A 19,064-nucleotide genomic window follows, 5' to 3' on the forward strand; every position below is an offset into this window, starting at 1 on the left:
AGAGTGGGTGGGTGGGTGACCCTCTCGTTGGCTGACATGCACACTCCACAGGACCACGTGATTTCTGACACGTTTAGAGGAACATGGCAACATGTCTACCACCCTTCACACTCAGTAATTAAATAGATTTTGCAAGACACTATATTAGTAGTCCACATCATGAGTACCTATTATGCAAAATTTGGATTTGTATGTGAGTGAAAACGTAGTACACAATTCTTTACCCGTTTGACAGAATGAGCAACCATTTCAACAGTTAAGAGTAACATGAAATCCACCCAGATGGCTGCTGTAACCAAAAAAGCCAAGATGGCTGCTATAACAAATCCTGCTAGCTAGCCTAGCTCCGTTGTTGGGGCTTCTAGTATTCTGTTAACGTTAACTTCGGAAAAATGAATGCCTAAAAACAAACACATACTAACGGTGTCGTGGGTTAATGCGAAATCAATGAGTAAGCTAATTATCGCATTTTATTCCAAGCGATGAAACAGTACGAACGTGCAGGAGCTCGCGCGAGCCTGCTAGACTTGAGAAGACTCCACCATTGCCCGTAATTAGGAAACAATGGCCCACGACAACACTTCATAAAAGTTATAGTGTACACCTGAAATATTCTCAAGTTGCCAAGCCAACATTATAATTTAAGCTACAATTACACAAAAGCGAAAGTAATAACAATAATTGCGACAGAGTAATTTTACGTAGGCTACTTAGCTAGCCATGATGTACAGAAAAAGGCTAATCACGTTAGCTGGCTAGCTAGTTAGCTAACATTGGAAAGAGAGCATCTCCATATAGATAATCATTACAAAAGGGTAGCTTGCACATAACATTGGTGTTTTATCTGGGACGATACCAAAATACATAGCTAGCTATGTATACATTGAAATTGAGATACTTACAGGATCTGTGTTGTCGCGGGGACAAAGACAGCGTGTTGGTCTTTCTCAATCGTTTCTGTTTCAAACGGAGCGGAAGTTTAACCCGTCGTCGTCTTCTTCTACTTCGCTGAGTTTAGTGGCGGATCGCAAACAACTTTAATGTGCATACAGCCACCTACTGTCCCAGAGTGTGTAACTTGTTTGTCTAGTTCTTCAATTGTGTCACCTAAGAAAGTAGCCCAATGCCTTGCATTCTACGTTCACTGCTCAGCGTTCATTGCTCACATTTAGGTTGCAAAATTAGGACTTTATTTATAGGCATATTTTTTATCATTATTTTTATTAGGCCTAGACTGCAAATCTTTAGTGTTAATATTAACTGTAAATGAGAAATTACACACAAAACAGACATGCAGGATTTCTCCTCATTATTACAATTCTGTAACTGTATGATTTCAAAATTTATTTTAAAACCTAAGTAATTTACAAATGTTCTGACCCACTGTGAAACATTTCCAATAAAGTCAGATTGGGACTGTGATGTAACCACATTGTCACGTTATTTAATTACATCGTAGTAACGGATTTAAGCAGCAGTGGCGGCTACGTTCCCTTACAGTGTCCTTGAGGACGGCTATTTTGGTTATTTTGCGACTGAAAAGGCAAGTGTCAGCTAGGTGTCAGCTAGGTCCGCTGCTGGTACCGTCGCAAAGTTACCACAATTACACCAATGTGTCCCGTCAGTTTTACGTACTGTGTTAGTAGGGTAGTTCTAACCACGCGTTTGATTGTCATGGCAACTGTCAACCACGAGCCTACTCTAACTAGCAAGAATTAGCAATGAAACGGGGTCAACAAAGCATTTCGTCATATTTTGCTGCGAGGATTGTATGCCCAAAACACCGGAGGTCCATCACCAAAGCAGACTCTTCTGCTAGTGCTAAACATGATTACATGAACAAGTGACAGGATTCATATTTTATTATAATACAATTATTGTTGTGGGTGATAAGCGACCAATCGTCAGCATGTATTGCTTTTGTTTTGCTATTCTCATCCTCGATATTAGGCGATAGCCAAGTCAGCGCAGCACATTGTTCACGAGACCAATTTTATATTGTGTTCCAGACTTTCTTTTCAGCCTTGCGGCCTGGCCTACCGGTGAAAGTGCGCGTGATTGTGGACCAAGATGGATCCATGCTGCCTACAGATTTGTCGGGATAGATGGCTGGTGTTCAAATTTGCTTTCAAGGCACAGGCCGTAACAGTGATTTGATGTAGCCTATAATGCACCTAGTGCTAGTTATACTAGCCTACGCATATCACTTTTTTTAACGAGGTCTAAGGTCTATGATGAGGACGGGATAGCTCTACATTCAAAGCAGTGTGATCAATAACCTAACATCGTATGGTTTGTCCTTTCTTTTAGCACTTTGTTGACTGTATATATAAGAATACAATAAGAGCATACAGTCGTTTACTTTGTTCTGATGTTTACATTTGTTAAATTTCTGGACATTACATTTTATTTGAAAATGTCCCCCCGCTCTGTTTTTTTTTTTACAAATCGCACCCTGTTAGCGCTAGTCAGTTGGCATCCAATTCACAGGACCAGGGCGAGTGAGAACGCTTTTTAGGGCCCGAGCACTGGCGGTGCGAGGCTCTATTGAAATTGTAAGGATTATTAGGGCCCGAGCACTGGCGGTGCGAGGCCCTATTCTTCTTCTTCTCCCCAAACAAATGCCTTTTTGGCAACCTAAACATCGATGAAAACGGATGAAACTTTGCTGATACGTGACTCGCGGTGAACATTTTTATATTTCATGGGTGACGGAAATGGGTGTGGCAAAACGGCTCAAGAGTGCCCCCTGGAAAATTTTAAATGGCGAGCCCCACCTTTCAGTTTGATGTAGGCGAACGAAATTCGGTGGGCATATGTAGTTCATCAAGACACTAAAATGTCTCTTGGAACTATACCCAACATCCAACAGGAAGTCCTCGTACTTTAACTCCTCCTCCTACAGATTTCATCCGATCAACTTCATATTCGGCCAGCTTCATCTTAAGACCTTTGTGATCAAAAGTTATTAAAAAAAAATTTTTTTCACCAAACACCCTTGCCGTGGTGCCCTGCCAAATTTGGACATTTCGCCATAAAACAGGAAGTCCTCATAACTCCTACATACATTATCCGATTTGTCCGATATTTCTCACGCTTCATGAAGGTTATGTCCTGAACACATCTGTGTCAGTATTGCGTCATACTTATAGCGCCACCTATTGGTGAAACAGGAAGTCCTCAAAACTCCTACATACATTATCCGATTTGCACCAAATTGCTGACGCTTCATGAAGGTCGCATTCTGAACACATCTATGCGTCGGTATTGAGTCACACTGACAGCACCATCAACTGGTGAGACAGGAAGTACTCATAACTCCTACATACATTATCCAATTTACCCCAAATTGCTCACGCTTGATGAAGGTCGTGTCCTGAACACATCTGTAGGTCAGTATTGAGTCATACTTATAGCGCCGCCTACAGGTCAAGCAGGAAGTCATCATAACTCCTACATACATTGTCCGATTTACACAACATTTCTCACGCTTCATCAAGATACCGTCCTGAACACATCTATGCATTGGTATTGAGTCACGCTTAGAGCGCCACCTTCTGGTGACAGGAAGTTTCTCCGAGTACTGGCAACCAAAATAGCACACCCTTTAACGGTGCCGCACCCCGACACGCGTGGGGTGCGAGGGCCCGCTCACTGCTGCTCGCAGCCCTAGTCATCTTGATCTTCCTCGGCCGTGTTGTGTTTCTCACTACTTGAGTCCCTTTTCATTCTTGTTGGTAGAAATGGTTTGTACATTGCAAAGCTTCCCTTACCTTTTATTGGATCCAGTAGATTAAAAAGAGGGAATATTATTGGCTAAGACGTTGCCTAGTTAATAAATACTTGGTCATTCTTTATGGTGCTGCTGGTGGAAAATAGGAAGAGACTAAGGAATATTATTTTTATTGCATGCGTGTGGTTTACTGCACCTAGTTTCTGACTGTAGGCCTACAATGTGTTCACAAATATTCAATTGTTGTCAATGATAATCTTTGTGTATTCAGCTTTTATCAAGGGAGTGTGAATCAAAAGATTTGCTCAGTTTACTTCTAAACTAAATGATGCCCCATTTCCACTGCACCAAAAAGTACCTACTGAACTCCACTTGCTTTCTGGGGCTTTCCACTGCTAAAAAAGGCGAGCAGAGGCATGACTTTATTAGGACCTGCGCCGTCAAGGCTCCAAGTGAGCTGTAGTGAGGCCATATCAACACTGCAGACCGCTGATTGGTCAGAGAAAATTGTTAGAACCAGACCCAGTCCAGACCCAGACAAGACTCAGAACCCGACCAGAACCAGACTAGACCAGAACCAGACCAGAACCAGATCCAGACCAGAACCAGACCCAGACCCAGACCAGAACCAGAACCAGACCAGACCAGACCAGAACCAGACCACATTCAGAAACCCGTCTCTGTGATGTCATAACGACCAGTTACATTTAGGGGGGTACTATTTGTGGTGGAAAGCGCAGTGAAAACAAGTCAAACCAGTAGAGCTGAATCAAGTTGAATCAAGTTGAGCCAGCACCATGTGGTGGAAATGGGGCTGAACATATGCTTGTAAGACATTTCTTCCATCCACATGTTTTCTATCCTGTTTGTTTCATAAAGCTGACTATAATCTTCATTTTCTTCCATTGTATTACCAAGCTATTTGGTTATGGATATTTTCTTGGCATGTACAGGTAGGTCCCGTTTCATGTGCATGCATCTCTGTGGTCAGTTGAACAGGTGTAAGTAGAAAGTGCTGCAGGCTGGTGACCTGTCCTTGGGTCATCCTGACGGCTTAGCCGAGGAGAGGATTAATTAACATGGTTCACCTTAAAATACCTCTGACAGGTTGCGTGCAAGCAGAAGGAAAGACTGAATAGACCTGAGGTCATACTGAATGTTTACAGAATTACCTGGAGGCCTAGATCCACTTCAATGTGACTGGACACTAAGTGATAAATTAATCTTCATATTTTTTGCTACTTGGCACTTTTTATCCAGACACAGCATCAAAAGCAAACAAACTGTTCAAAAGGTCATTTCATAAGCATGGACACATAATCCAGTGGGTATTGAGATGAAAAGGAATTGATATTGACAATATGGAGGATACAAATGCATCAAGTGCACCAGCTCATAGAGCAAAACAAAAAGGCCCTCTGACAATTACTGTCAGATAAAAAAAAAAAAAACACACTCATATAACAATTTACATAACGTCATCTACATTCAAACAAAATCATTTGAAACTCATTCCATGAGTATAAATCACAACTTTTTTGCTCCTTTGTTATTTTCTTTGTGTGTAATTTTTATTTTTCATGTTTTATTTCATGTCTCTTGTATGTCTTTAAAAAGAGACCTAGGCCTCAAAAGCTCCCCTGTATGAATAAAGCATAAATAAAGTATTGGGCATCACTGTTTGAATTTCCTCCCTTGTTGTCGTGGTGAACTTAGGGTTCCGTTCCACTGAGCTCATAAAACACTATCCTAACTAGTTATGCCACAGTGTTGGTACAACCGGCCCTGGAAACGCTAGAGACTTGAATGTCGCAAGTGGAAAGTATCTCAGCTGGAGAGTTCAAGTTCAACTGGTAAAGACTGGCCGGCTCGCTATCCGGCTCACTCGGTATGTGTTGAGTCCCGGGGAGTCGAATCCGGGGGACAGCCCCTTCTTATTGAAGACGTAGAAGTTGAAGAGCTGTCTGTCCTGAGCCTCGAGGGACACGGAGGCGCTGTTGACCTTCAGCTTGCAGGGATACTCCCTCTCGAACACCACCTTGAACACCCTCTCCTCCAGGTAGTCCAGCCGTATAGTCCTGTACTTGGTCGGCACGGCAATGTCCACCTGCGGCCCGAACTGCTGCATGACCAGCACCCCGTCCTCGTCCGCCTTGATCTCATAGAAGGTCATGTTCTTGTAGGTGAAGATGCCCACGTAGGGCGCTGGGTCAGGCGGACGGGCGAGGCTGCGCCGGGCGTCCCTGAAGGCTCTCTCCATGGCGGGGATGAGGATGCTGTAGGCCTGGCTGAGCAGGTCCCGGTCCCCTGGTCGCACCCCGGCCATCAGAAGCACGAGTCCCAGCTTCAGCTGAGGCACCAGGGAGAAGGTGGCAGCGTATCCGTCCAGGTCGCCGTCCTTCTTCACCACCTCGTAGCCCAGCAGCTCGTTGACCTCCCAGGGCGTGCCGGTGGAGTTGGCGAAGTAGCTGTCATGGCAGCGGAACAGGGGGGTCAGCATGGTCTTCAGGGTGTCCTGCCGGAGTAGGGGGTGTCTGTAGGCCCCCAGCAGCACCATGGCCAGCCTGGCCATATCAGCCGGCGTGGAGTACATCTGACCGGCCGGCCGGTACCAGCCCAGGTCGTAGAGCGGAGCTGCTTGGCCGCTGCTGTACACGCCCACGGCCATGCGCTTCTGCACGGCCGGGCCCATGTTGAAACCAGTGTCCTCCATCTCCACTTGGGCTAGGATGTTGTCAGACACCCAGCGCTCGTAGTCGGAGTCTGTTACACTCTTGGCTAAGACGTGGGCCAATAAGGAGAAGGCCACGTTACTATAGTGACACCTAGGGAAGGGAGAGGAGATGGCAATGTCACACACTCAACAATTTACTCCAAACATCAATGGGTGCATATAATTGGACAGAAGAGTATGGAGTGCATTCCTGATTGATTGAGATCAGATAATGACAAATGGTCAGGAACAACTTCTGGTCCTACTGATTGTTGACACTGTACAAAGCACAAAGATAAGCAATGAGGCTAAGAGGGAGAATGGAGTGTCCTACTTGGTTCCTGGGTCAGCCACTAGGACATCGTCTCGTAACAAACCGATGGCGGCCTTCATGTCTCCTTCCCAAAGGAGACTGGTTGCCCTCAGCCTTCTGGGTAAACCTATAACCAGATGAGATGGACATGTGTATACATTATAGAAATCCAAAAGCCATGTTCTATTTATATGACATTGTTATTAAGATGTTATTGAGAGCAGGCCAGTGTCCCTCCGGTTGGTCCCAGGCCGGTCTGCTCTGAGAGCTCATTACTGCTAACCTGCAGTATCTTTAGAGACAAGCCTGGGGCTAAGTATAGATTATGTTAGGGTTTGAGGCTGGTGGAGGTAGGACCCAAAAGCAGACGGCAGGCAAGCAGCTCAGGTTCAAAATATACGTTTTTAATATCCAAAAATAATACCGGGAGGAAACGCAGGGGAAACACGCACTAACATTGACAATGAACCGACCGAGAACAAAGGAAACAGGAGGGCATATATACACTGGGAGAACAATCAAGGAACAATGTACAGGTGTGCAACAAGACATAACGAGACACAGGTGCAGACAATCACCCAGACAAGGACATGGAGGGATTCCAACAAGACACCAACACAAGGACACAGGAACAAGGACACAATGGAAGGGAACGGGGAACGAGGCTGGGACAGGGAAAGGGACCGGGCAGAAGCAGAGGGGGGAACTAAAGGGCCAGGAGAGGAGGGACTTGAGTGACGTGAGACTAGTGAGGGGACAGGTGTCTAGAGCTCGGGCTGGGAGGACACAAACCAACATAGAAGACAAGACAACGAACACAAGACCAAACACACAAGGAGGTAGAACAAAACCAAGTGACAAAGTGTACAATAGTCTCTGGGGGTAGTGCAGGGGCAGTCACTGGGAGAGGAGGTGCTCAGGGTCCAGGAAGGTCCAGGGGGCACAGGAGCTCAGGGGGTGAGCAGGGCGAACCAGTGGTCCGGGGCAGGGGCGAGGGTCTAGACCGGGAGCAGGGGGTGAGCAGAACAAACCAGGGGGCAGGGGCGAGGGTCTGGACCAGGAGCAAGCAGAGTGGACCAGGGGTCCGGGGCGAACCAGGGGTCCGGGGCGAATCGGGGGTCCGGGGCAGAAACGGGGGTCCAGACTGGGAGCAGGGGGTGAGCCGGGGAGGACCCGGCCCGAACCATAACAGTACCCCCCCCCTCAAAGGCCGAATCCCAGACGGCCCAAAAACCCCAACCAGGGAGGGCGGAGGGGGCCCGGAGGAGGGAAACGGACAGCACCGGGAGCCTCGGGCGGACGGCCTGGGAACTGGCCAGGGACAGTGCAGAACTCCTCCGGCGGACGGCCAGAGGGCTGACCAGGGACAGAGCAGAACGTCCCAGGCAGGCGACCAGAGAACAAAATGGCAGGGCAGGTCTGGAGGATGACCAGGAGACCCGGCCGAACGGCGGAAGCATTTGGGAAGCAGAGCTGGCCTCCAGAGGCGATGGCAGGACCACCGAAGCACCCTGTAGCGCAGGCAGGGTCGCTCAGGGGACCGACGGCGCAGGCAGGAACGCTCAGGGGGCCGACGGCGCAGGAGAGACCGCTCAGGGGGCCGACGGCGCAGGAGAGACCGCTCAGGGGGCCGACGGCGCAGGAGAGCCCGCTCAGGGGGCCGACGGCGCAGGAGAGCCCGCTCAGGGGGCCGACGGCGCAGGAGAGCCCGCTCAGGGGGCCGACGGCGCAGGAGAACCCGCTCAGGGGGCCGACGGCGCAGGAGAACCCGCTCAGGGGGCCGACGGCGCAGGCAGGAACGCTCAGGGGGCCGACGGCGCAGGAGAGACCGCTCAGGGGGCCGACGGCGCAGGAGAGACCGCTCAGGGGGCCGACGGCGCAGGAGAGACCGCTCAGGGGGCCGACGGCGCAGGACAGACCGCTCAGGGGGCCGACGGCGCAGGAGAGACCGTTCAGGGGGCCGACGGCGCAGGAGAGACCGCTCAGGGGGCCGACGGCGCAGGAGAGCCCGCTCAGGGGGCCGACGTAGACGCAAGCCCCGAGGCCGGCGAAACTGCTCAGGTGGTCGGCCATGAAGCAGGAGGGCAAGAAGAGCGGTGTCTGGGGGAACAGAGCGGGAAGATCGCCAGAGGACCAGCCCAGGGGCTGGGGTGGCCACAGGGCCTGGCATGGCAGCTGAGCCAGGGGTATCTAGGAGATCAGAGTCCGGATCCCCTAACTGAACAGGGTTAGATAGCCTGGGCCTAACAGGGCTAACGGGACCGAGACTAGCTGGGCAGACAGGGTCAGGACCTGCAACTGCTACCGTTACCCCTACAACTATAGCTACGACTATGACTATGGGGTCAGGGGCCGAGTCATCTACAGAGAATGGGATGACTACAGGGACAACGGGACTGGGGCTAGTAGGGCTCACAGGATTGGGGCTAACAGGGCCTGAGCTACTAACAGGGCTGGAGCTAACAGGGCTGGAGCTAACAGGGCTGGAGCTAACAGGGCTGGAGCTAACAGGGCTGGAGCTAACAGGGCTGGAGCTAACAGGGTTGCCGGGGTCAGGGACAGCCACCACTAAGGGGACAGGAACTGGGTCAGGTAAGGAGTTGGAGTCTGGAACCGGAATTGCTACCGCAATAGCCACAGCTATGGCTACAGCAATGGCGACGGCTATAGGGTCAGTGTCAGCTGCCGGTCCAGGGACAGCTACAGGGCCTGGAACAGGGCCCTGTGGGGGCGCAGCCATGGAGGACTGCTGAGGCTCACAAGGAACAGGAGTCTCTTGTAGCTCAGGGAACAGCACAGCCAAGGGGGCCTGCTGGAGCATAGCCATGGAAGGCTGCCGGGGCTCATGAGGAACAGGAGTCTCTTGTAGCTCAGGGAACAGCATAGCCAATGGGGCCTGCTGGAGCACAGTCATGGAGGGCTGCTGGGATGCAACCACAGGTGGCCACTGGAGCACATGAGGAACTGGAGATGCTTGCAGCTCGGTGTCCAGGAAACACTGCAGGTCACTGATGGGTGACAGCTGCGGCTGGGACTCCGTGGATTGCTGAGGCATGGAACACAGGGGGCGTCTGTGGCACGGAGACCTGGAGGTGCCCACGGTGCAGAGACTAGGAGGCGCCAGAGCGCTGAAAAAAAGATGCTCCGGGGTGCTGGGTTGCCGTAGCTCGAGGACACTGGACAGCGGAGTCACTGGGCCGCTGGTCAGCAGGGGAACGTCTGATACGCTGGGGAGCGCAGACGCCGGGGCACTGGGGAGCGCAGACGCCGGGGCACTGGGGAGCGCAGACGCCGGGGCACTGGGGAGCGCAGACGCCGGGGCACTGGGGAGCGCAGACGCCGGGGCACTGGGGAGCGAAGACGCCGGGGCACTGGGGAGCGAAGACGCCGGGGCACTGGGGAGCGCAGACGCCGGGGCGCAGGAGCGGAGGCAACGGCTGCCACGGGAACGCCACCGCCTCTTGGATGCCCTCTTAGGACACCGGGGGGCATCAGGAAGAACCTGGGGTCCGAGAGACGCTGCCATCTCCTTGCCCTCAGACCAGTCCAACACCGGATCATTGTACTCAGTGGGGTCAAAGTAGTAGTCGATCTTAGTGAGGTAATCAGGCTCGTAATCAGGCTGCAGTCTGGCAGATGCCAAGGCGATGGCGGAGGTCAACCGCTTTGTAGTCCCGGCTAAAGAGTCTGCTAAGAAAGGCCTGCTAGAGATCTCCTGGAGAGCCAACTCATAAAACATCTTTTCATCAGTCAGGCGAAAGGCATTAACCGCCGCCTCCACAAAGCGCCAAACATTCGATGGTACCTGTCTTAAATCGTCCGCTGGGTCCATAATTGTTCGGTTCATTCTGTTAGGGTTTGAGGCTGGTGGAGGTAGGACCCAAAAGCAGACAGCAGGCAAGCAGCTCAGGTTCAAAATATAAGTTTTAATATCCAAAAATAATACCGGGAGGAAACGCAGGGGAAACACGCACTAACATTGACAATGAACCGACCGAGAACAAAGGAAACAGGAGGGCATATATACACTGGGAGAACAATCAAGGAACAATGTACAGGTGTGCAACAAGACATAACGAGACACAGGTGCAGACAATCACCCAGACAAGGACATGGAGGGATTCCAACAAGACACCAACACAAGGACACAGGAACAAGGACACAATGGAAGGGAACGGGGAACGAGGCTGGGACAGGGAAAGGGACCGGGCAGAAGCAGAGGGGGGAACTAAAGGGCCAGGGGCCTCATTTATAAACATTGCGTATAATCCACGTAACTAAGTTAGCTTAGCTAAGTGATTACTAAAATATAGGCACAAAAAATCTCCGATTTATAAAACGCTGCGTATCACAACCCATGTTCACTCAGGCATGCCTACGCCAGCTGCCCTTTATAAATCACAATCAACACTTAACTTGGCGCACGTGAACGCGCGTTCTGATCACACCCCAATTAACGCCCACAATTGCCTATAAATGGTCAGTGATACGCCTATACATATGCAACGACAATGGAGCCGAGTGCAAAAGGCAGAAAGAGAAAGATACATTTTACCGATGCGAGGTGGAGGTATTGGTCAACGAGGTAGAGACGCCGCAAAAGTATCTTTTCGGGAACGATGATTTCACATGTGCACGACTGATAAGAGCACCTGTTAGGCCTGAGTGGTCTGTTAGATAATGAATTATCTATCATGCAGGTTATATTGGCATTCGTTTAGTGCGGTAGGCCTTATTAGGTGGCTGCTTATATCCAAACTGATAATCATTATAAGCCTATAGTGTTGTTGCATGGGTAATGGGGTTTGAATCTATATTGCACGTAATCTAATGCTTCACAGGGTGGCCCATGAATAAAATGCCTAACTTATCAACGTATAAATGGGTCAATTTACAATGACATCCATAACAATGCAAACATGTAGGCCTATAGTGACTACTTAAGGCAAGTATCCCCAATTTAACTATACGACAGATCTGAGGGTTCTTTGCAGCATCCACTTTGTGTATTTTCCGGGATATCATGCATTTCACATACTTTCTCAAAACATTCTGTAGGCATATAGAAGCTGCGTGTTCTAATGGATGTTGCGGGATAGCCAAGCACATATTAGAACATCTGTGCCAAGTCCCGGCATATCCAAGGCCCCGTGCGTCATGGCCTACTATAATCCAGCTATATCAGTGCCTGTATCGAGGTCTTGTAAATATATGGGGTCCATGGATGAGTTTCATGTGATTCTATAAAGGGTAATTATTGCTACACATGACGATTCGGCAAATTAATTATCTAACTTGCTCCCTTGTGTTCTTACAACTTGGAGACGCATCACCTCCATGCGCTGTTTTGCGCACAGCTAATTCTACCAAAGCGGCATGTGAGCATTGGGATGACATGCGTTTTTAGGCCCACATTCCTCGTATGCCTGCTACATGACAATCATAAGACAATATGAGGATATATGATGATGTACAATATAGCCTAATGTAGCCTACAGTTGCCTCAAGTAGGACATTTCACCGCTCAACATCATTGTAATTGCGGCTTGCCTCAGTGGTCATTCGGGTTTACATAAAAGCCTAATCAAATATAGGCTATAAATACAACATAAATACATTAACGAATGAATAGGTGGATAATTAAACATACGAATAATTAACTAAATAAATGATTAACTGAATAAATATACTTCAACGCCGAATGCAACATTTGTTTGGTGCGGTATAGGCCTTATAGTTGTAGACCATCGACATACGGAATCATTACTATGAGAAGCCTATAGGCTCGTGTCGTGTTGTGTTATCAACGTAATGTGGCTTTTATTCATAGGCTACTGCCCGTGATGCTTCACGGAATAGCCTATAAATGAATAGGCCTACAACATAACATTATATTATGACACAAATGGGTCAATTCACAGACACATCCAAAGCAATGCCGACATTATTTCGTGATTAGGCTACGGTGGCGATTGATTCCGTTTAAACTGTGTGACACATTGGAGGGTTTCTTGCAGCGACCGATGTATTTATTATTCAATATGTCATGTGTTTCGCAGACTTTCCCGAGTTTCATCTCTCTGCCATCGGAGTCGCGTTTTCCCCTTTCTCCAGAAACGTGCTTATCGTAGTTAAAGGAGGGTCGAAGTGTGCGTAGAGTTACGCACACCTTCCGCCAACTTATCGCTCAGCTCGTTTTTTATAAATACCGAAAGTTGCGTAGAAAGTTGCTCAGCATGGGTTACGCACGCTTTTGTACTTACGCAACGTTTATAAATGAGGCCCCAGGAGAGGAGGGACTTGAGTGACGTGAGACTAGTGAGGGGACAGGGGCCTCATTTATAAACATTGCGTAGAATCCACGTAACTAAGTTAGCTTAGCTAAGTGATTACTAAAATATACGCACAAAAAATCTCCGATTTATAAAACGCTGCGTATCACAACCCATGTTCACTCAGGCATGCCTACGCCAGCTGCCCTTTATAAATCACAATCAACACTTAACTTGGCGCACGTGAACGCGCGTTCTGATCACACCCCAATTAACGCCCACAATTGCCTATAAATGGTCAGTGATACGCCTATACATATGCAACGACAATGGAGCCGAGTGCAAAAGGCAGAAAGAGAAAGATACATTTTACCGATGCGAGGTGGAGGTATTGGTCAACGAGGTTGAGACGCCGCAAAAGGATTTTTTCGGAACGATGATTTCACATGTGCACGACTGATAAGAGCACCTGTTAGGCCTGAGTGGTCTGTTAGATAATGAATTATCTATCATGCAGGCTATATTGGCATTCGTTTAGTGCGGTAGGCCTTATTAGGTGGCTGCTTATATCCAAACTGATAATCATTATAAGCCTATAGTGTTGTTGCATGGGTAATGGGGTTTGGATCTATATTGCACGTAATCTAATGCTTCACAGGATGGCCCATGAATAAAATGCCTAACTTATCAACGTATAAACGGGTCAATTTACAATGACATCCATAACAATGCAAACATGTAGGCCTATAGTGACTACTTAAGGCAAGTATCCCCAATTTAACTGTACGACAGATCTGAGGGTTCTTTGCAGCATCCAATTTGTGTATTTTCCGGGATATCATGCATTTCACATACTTTCTCAAAACATTCTGTAGGCCTATAGAAGCTGCGTGTTCTAATGGATGTTGCGGGATAGCCAAGCACATATTAGAACATCTGTGCCAAGTCCCGGCATATCCAAGGCCCCGTGCGTCATGGCCTACTATAATCCAGCTATATCAGTGCCTGTATCGAGGTCTTGTAAATATATGGGGTCCATGGATGAGTTTCATGTGATTCTATAAAGTAATTATAGCTACACACATGACGATTCGGCAAATTAATAATCTAACTTGCTCCCTTGTGTTCTTACAACTTGGAGACGCATCACCTCCATGCGCTGTTTTGCGCACAGCTAATTCTACCAAAGCGGCATGTGAGCATTGGGATGACATGCGTTTTTAGGCCCACATTCCTCGTATGCCTGCTACATGACAATCATAAGACAATATGAGGATATATGATGATGTACAATATAGCCTAATGTAGCCTACAGTTGCCTCAAGTAGGACATTTCCATTCACCGCTCAACATCATTGTAATTGCGGCTTGCCTCAGTGGTCATTCGGGTTTACATAAAAGCCTAATCAAATATAGGCTATAAATACATAAATACATTAACGAATGAATAGGTGGATAATTAAACATACGAATAATTAACTAAATAAATGATTAACTGAATAAATATACTTCAACGCCGAATGCAACATTTGTTTGGTGCAGTATTGGCCTTATAGTTGTAGGCTATCGACATACGGAATCATTACTATGATAAGCCTATAGGCTCGTGTCGTGTTGTGTTATCAACGTAATGTGGCTTTTATTCATATGCTACTGCCCGTGATGCTTCTCGGGATAGCCTATACATGAATAGGCCTACAACATAACATTATATTATGACACAAATGGGTCAATTCACAGACACATCCAAAGCAATGCCGACATTATTTCGTGATTAGGCTACGGTGGCGATTGATTCCGTTTAAACTGTGTGACACATTGGAGGGTTTCTTGCAGCGACCGATGTATTTATTATTCAATATGTCATGTGTTTCGCAGACTTTCCCGAGTTTCATCCCTCTGCCATCGGAGTCGCGTTTTCCCCTTTCTCCAGAAACGTGCTTATCGTAGTTAAAGGAGGGTCGAAGTGTGCGTAGAGTTACGCACACCTTCCGCCAACTTATCGCTCAGCTTGTTTTTTATAAATACCGAAAGTTGCGTAGAAAGTTGCTCAGCATGGGTTACGCACGCTTTTGTACTTACGCAACGTTTATAAATGAGGCCCCAGGTGTCTAGAGCTGGGGCTGGGAGGACACAAACCAACATAGAAGACAAGACAACGAACACAAGACCAAACACACAAGGAGGTAGAACAAAACCAAGTGACAAAGTGTACAATAGTCTCTGGGGGTAGTGCAGGGGCAGTCACTGGGAGAGGAGGTGCTCAGGGTCCAGGAAGGTCCAGGGGGCACAGGAGCTCAGGGGGTGAGCAGGGCGAACCAGGGGTCCGGGGCAGGGGCGAGGGTCTAGACCGGGAGCAGGGGGTGAGCAGAACAAACCAGGGGGCAGGGGCGAGGGTCTGGACCAGGAGCAAGCAGAGTGGACCAGGGGTCCGGGGCGAACCAGGGGTCCGGGGCGAATCGGGGGTCCGGGGCAGAAACGGGGGTCCAGACTGGGAGCCGGGGGTGAGCCGGGGAGGACCCGGCCCGAACCATAACAGATTACCCTCTACCCACCCAAGCAGAGGTTAGGTAAGTTACGGCAGAGCTTGTCCTTAAGAAGCAGAAGCTAATATTAACATTAGAGGAACCCAGACTAGGTCTTTCAGAGTGTTTTTTTCAGAGCCATCAGTGCTCTGTCTGTGTCTCATCTACTGCATGAGGCTCTTTGGTGGCCCCTCTGATCGTGATAAAAACTCACTAGCAGTACACTGAAATTCGAAAATAAAATGCTAAATTCACAGGGTCACATGCAGTCTCATATTTATTTTTGGGGTCTTGCTAAGGCCAGTTCATAAACTATTAGCAGAAAACACTGAATATTTAACTATAAAAAAAGTTATCGAATGTAGCTTTAAACTGTTATGATCTGAATTATATGAGGTGCCGGGGGCCATGTGTCTTTTTAGTAGAACAATGGCAGCAATTCAACTCAGTCATGTTAAGATAACTGAATGAGATAGAGTATTTACCAGAGAGCTGGCTGGCCATACGGCGCAGGGTCAGCGATGGAGACCCAGGCCCCAGGGGGTTCTTGATGGTGAAGTTCTCAGCGTATTTCTGTAGGGGGTCGTCCAAGGAGTCCACCTTGCCCTCCTCCCATAGCTTATACAGCATCAGTGTCGGGAAAATCTTGGAAAGACTGGCAATCCTGTGTGAAACAAAGTCTGTAAGCAATAGAAAAAAACAAAAGCAATGCACGTACAGTATAGCAATAGAAAGGTATTGGATAATATTGGTTTTTATGTTATTCTTAAAGGTACTGGATGCAATATTTAAACAATTTAGAAATATAAATAATGTGCACTACTGGTATGCACAAATTGCATAAATTGAATATAAATCAAAATGATAGTGAATAGGCTTTACTTTAAAGCTACATGAGATAACTCGGCACTTTGGCGGCCCCTATGGTCGTGATAAAATTGGCACTGCGTTTTAAGAACCACACTTCCCACAATTCCCCACTCACTCGCTGTAATGATGGGGAGAATATGATAACAAACGCATGAGGAGCAGACTGGATTGGAAGATTGTAGCTACTTCAATGGACTTTCTGGAAGGATGTCTTCAATGCAGGTAAATACCAGCCTTTTCTTTCTTTTATTGAAATGAATTGAATTGAAAGCTTTATTGTCATTATACAAGTATAACGAAATGTCGTAAGAGCTTCCTCTAAAACAATACTCACAGCCACACAGCCACACACACACAGGTTACACACATAGACCAACATAAGAGCATATATAAGAGCACACAGAAAATTGCACAGTCCCATATTTCCTCCATCAAAATTCCATTCAGTCCGAGTTATAAGTCCCATAGGGTGATAGAGGGCGTGGGAGGGGAGTGTTTGTTCAGCTCCATGACAGCTCTAGGAAAGAAGCTGTTTCTTTATGTGCATGTAGATAAATTTGCGGGGCTCAGTGCATCCTCTTTGACGTCACCTCTCAAAATTCATTCACAGAAAATATAATCTCTTCTAACAAGCTTTAGACAAGTGGGTTTACAGGCAGGCTGTGAACCTGATCTGATGAAGCCCTTTCTGGGACAAACATTATGTTTGAGGGGTGAATAAAGTACAGGACAGCAGTGTCCTGTGTGCAGACATTTCTTTTCTTTATTTTACAGACAGGCTCACCTGTATACCGTGTATTCATTGGGTGAAGGTGAGGACGGGTCACTGCCATTTAGTTTGCCGAAGTGTCCGTTCCACAGCACTGAGTCATTGAAGACCACTATGACCGATAGAGCTGGTAGCCTGGTGTCTTGAATACTTGACCTTAAAAGTGTGTCTATCTGTAAGAGGCGGAATTAATTAAATTAACTTAAAAAAAATGCTCGGCCTGATCTTGGAGTTTAATATAATTGAATCATTCTCAAAATGTAAAAAATAAAGTTATAAAAATAAAGAAATCACATACACAACAATAAACAATAAATTGTAATTCTCTGCATATTTTGACCCAGGGCAGATGGTAATTCCCTTAGTCTCCTTTCATATGATTTAACTATAAGCTCACGCCATGTTTTGAGGTCTACAAAAACTTATTGCACTCTGGAGCACATATAGAACTTTTCAGGAGTTGTATTAACGTTTCGGTCCACTGACCTTCATCAGTGGACTGAAACGTTAATAAAACTCTTGAAAAGTTCTATGTGCTCCAGAGTGCAGACTTTTTCTTTTTCTACGTATAGCTTTGTTGGTCTTGCACCTGGTTTGCATAGTGGATGTGCAGACGTTTTCCTCTTTTCAACAGTACAAAAACATATTGTCCTGTAGATCAGAGAATGAAGATCATCATCTGGAGCTAAACCAGCCCAGCTCACCTTTTCGAAGGCGTCCTTGAGCCCTGCGATGGGGTGCTGCAGGGGAGTGGGCTCTGGGAAGCGAGGGCACAGCTTCTCTGTCACCCCCTCTTTCTCTTCAACTTCTTTTGACAGAGAGGAAAGCGGGAAGTGACTGTAGATGCGTTACAGTATTCTTCACAGTGTCAGCCGTGACAAGCTAAGCTAAAGTAGCTACCTACCATCCATCATCATGGCGCAGGTGAGTCCAGAGTCGCTTCGTCTTATTGTGTATAGTTTATACTGGTAAATCGTATTATCTACTTCCTCTCCTCCTTTTATCTCTTTTTATTCCTCGTCTACTATCTTTATTGTATTATTGTCTAGTCTACTGTCTTAATTGTATTATTGTATTCATCCCCCTTGATATCTTATTGTATTTATCCCCCACTCCTTTCATTTCACTGTGTTTTACCTGCATGCTGTGCATGTGACAAATAAACCTGCCATGACCTCATCCATGACAGGTATCCTCTGAACACAGTTCTCCCGACCAGCCAAATGAGCTCTTCTGTAAACATGTATTCTGTGGCAGCCCCACTGGGAGATCAGGTTGATTCTGTTGCCGGGCGGGTGATGCCAGTGTCTGGTACAGTACAGGAACGCCCCCCTCTTCCTACCGTAGGTATCTCCCTGCCCCTTCTTCCTCCTCTGGGTTTAAAGCCTGCTTTAAAGGACCCAGTAATCCCACAGTCACTACGCCCAGCTTTGTGTAATCCCCCACCGCCTCTGCAAACGAGCAATTAAGACAAGGAGTCTAAGGAAGGATAACTTACAAAAGGGTAGGGTACACCTAAACCATCTCTCAAAAGAATATGATTAATCAAAGACATAGCAGTTGCATGTCGGGAGCTTGGGGATTCCTATTTTTTTGGGGAAAGGAGTCCTCAGTCCTACCTGGTTGTAGTTTGGACATCCTGTACTGCCATACAAAGCAGCCGGTCATGACGCAGGAGTGCAGGAAAAAGACCAGCAGCCCCAGCTTGGTCCATTGCACCTTCATCCTGCTGGCTTTGAGGACTTCCACTGAGTTATGGGAACGCTGTGAAATTTGACAAAGTTTGTTGTTAGTTATGAACTAGATATATTTAGTCTTCATACAGTCTGGATATTTGTTTTCTCCTATAGACACTTGATGAATTGGTTT

General features: G+C 47.4%; 1 protein-coding gene across 1 annotated transcript; it reads right to left on the reverse strand.

Annotated features, from left to right (window-relative positions):
• Window positions 1-5,579: 5,579 nt before the first annotated feature.
• On the reverse strand, window positions 5,580-18,920 carry LOC311307266 (putative beta-lactamase-like 1; the record flags this gene model as incomplete). Its single annotated transcript, XM_084436063.1, has 7 exons — window positions 5,580-6,558; window positions 6,781-6,886; window positions 16,042-16,220; window positions 17,211-17,368; window positions 17,900-18,032; window positions 18,538-18,646; window positions 18,815-18,920. The coding sequence occupies 7 exons, from the start codon at window positions 18,918-18,920 to the stop codon at window positions 5,580-5,582; spliced, it is 1,770 nt and encodes a 589-aa protein (XP_084292189.1).
• Between the last annotated feature and the right edge of the window lie 144 nt (window positions 18,921-19,064).

Source organism: Borostomias antarcticus (assembly GCF_949987555.1).
Source record: "Borostomias antarcticus genome assembly, chromosome: 3".
Taxonomy (NCBI): Eukaryota; Metazoa; Chordata; class Actinopteri; order Stomiiformes; family Stomiidae; genus Borostomias; species Borostomias antarcticus.